The sequence below is a fragment of the Orbicella franksi genome, unplaced genomic scaffold, assembly GCF_964199315.1.
Source record: "Orbicella franksi unplaced genomic scaffold, jaOrbFran1.1 SCAFFOLD_253, whole genome shotgun sequence".
NCBI classification, from domain to species: domain Eukaryota; kingdom Metazoa; phylum Cnidaria; class Anthozoa; order Scleractinia; family Merulinidae; genus Orbicella; species Orbicella franksi.
The window spans coordinates 32,149-34,000 of NW_027671111.1; the positions used below are offsets into that span (position 1 = coordinate 32,149).

The following is a 1,852-nucleotide window of genomic DNA, read 5'->3' on the forward strand; positions in this document are numbered from 1 at the left end:
GTCCAGAATTGAATTACATAGGTGGTGTATAGAGTCTATTTCGTCCGGAATTCTGCAAGGGTTTCCTTCAAGTCATTATACTGATTATACATCAGATCAACCTTAGAAATATTGTTTTACGGATCCTACTGACCACTTATGCTGTACAAGGTTGTTGTGACTTTTAGTCTGTGAAAGAAATCTTAACGTGTTAATTCAAATGAAAGCTATTGAAAAGCACTTTCACGTAGTGCTCCTTGCTTCGTGTTAAGGCGGGGGTAAACATGAAAATAGGCACTTTTTTCAAACAAGTGTAATACCACAACTATATTTCAGAACCATATAAAACTATATATCAAAAGAAAGCTTAGGAATCACACTTTCTGAAAATACCAATGATTTTGCCCTACACAAATTTGTAATTTGATACCAGATCAATATGTTAGCCACATGCTGTGAAAAACCTAGTGTTAGTTGAGAAAAGATAACTCCTCATATATTTTATGGAATGAAGTGGTTCTAGTGTCAACACAAAGTACAGGGTTCACTCTCTTGGATAAGCAGAGGAATTTTCAAATCCACTAAAATTATGGGCACAGCGCCAGTTCAAAGTTCAGCAAAATTTTTTAAGGATGAGATTTCTCAATAACTTGCCTAAAATTTGACTTATTTAGAAACTGTCTGCTCATCCTACTCAACTCAGTGAGAATATAGAGCCCTGAAAATTTCAGACAAATTGAACTAATACATCCTGAGATATCCTTTCTCAAAGGTATAAAATACATGTTTTCGGAAATTCACACATAAAGTTCCAGAAGAGTTTCTTTTGTCAGTTACACAGAATCAAGGGGCTTAAAGTTCATGATATGACCAAATACAATTGTAAGTTCAACAGGGAGAGCCTAGAAGGCACCAGCTTCATAGGTGACACCCTCTGCCTCTCGCAGAGCCTCCTCTCTTCGAGTTCGTCTCAGCTGTTCTGATTGACGACGTTTCTTCTGTTTTCTGCTGGCCTGAAGGTCTGACTTCTGCAGTCGCTTCCTGTCTCTTGCAAGCAAAGCTCTGCTGGTAAATTTTCCAGCTGGTATTGAAAGCACGGCACGGCATGTTCATTATGCTACAGAACGACGCTAGTCCTTCATATCCACCACCGGTTTCTATGGAGTGGTAAACTATGTGCCTGTTGACATCCACAGATTTTCCTCTATTGGTTATGAAAAAGGATGTCTCTAAAGGTGACTCCTCTAGGCAAGAGCTACACTGAGCAGACAGCTCACTCTTTAGGCCTCTTCTTCCAGATTCATTCTCTTGAAGAGTTAAAGCACCTAAATTATAAATACAGAAAGGAATGTTAGGGCTTTCTTATCTAAGGTAGACTGCAATTAAAACAAGTGTATAAACACAGCCCTAATTCTTGCAATATTGAACTGGAGATTGTTCAAACTAATTATGTAGAAAAACCCATGCTTTACCTCCTACGCCAACATAAGTTACTGTACTTCGAACTAAACGTAAACACTTCCAAATAACATATGTAGTAGCTTACATGAAACTACACGAGTGTAAGAAAAATAGTTAAAAATAAAAATGTCTTACCTTCCTCGCAGACATGTGCTTCAGAGAGTGTCGAGGAAAGTCTCTCCAGGTCTATTAGCCGGTATCCTTGTGCCTGAAACATATCATTTTCACTCTCAATGGGCTCAGAGGAATCGTTGAGCGACGATTGCAGCTTCATTTTCTTTCTGGAAGCACTGATGGGCTCTTCCATTTCGAATTCAATGTCAGTGTCAGAGCAATTATCACGAGAAGTGCCCGGAGTTGGATCGACGATTTCGGTGGTTTTCTTCTGCCTTTTGGCCTGTTTCGGTACTCC

At 39.1% G+C, this 1,852-nt stretch overlaps 1 protein-coding gene across 1 annotated transcript; it reads right to left on the minus strand.

Annotated features, from left to right (window-relative positions):
• Nucleotides 1-321: 321 nt before the first annotated feature.
• Nucleotides 322-1,747, minus strand: LOC145477616 (uncharacterized). Its single transcript, XM_081455554.1, has 2 exons — nucleotides 1,536-1,747; nucleotides 322-1,336 (listed from the first exon to the last, which is right to left on the minus strand). The coding sequence occupies exons 1-2, from the start codon at nucleotides 1,745-1,747 to the stop codon at nucleotides 898-900; spliced, it is 651 nt and encodes a 216-aa protein (XP_081311680.1). The 3' UTR covers nucleotides 322-897.
• Nucleotides 1,748-1,852: the final 105 nt, after the last annotated feature.

Bases quoted from the DNA above. Each gene is read 5' to 3' on its own strand.
- LOC145477616 (XM_081455554.1), bottom strand. From the start codon at position 1,747: ATGGAAGAGCCCATCAGTGCTTCCAGAAAGAAAATGAAGCTGCAATCG. The intron at 1,337-1,535 runs GTAGTTTCATGT...TAGATAAGAAAG, and splicing joins ACTATTTTTCTTACACTCGT to CCCTAACATTCCTTTCTGTA.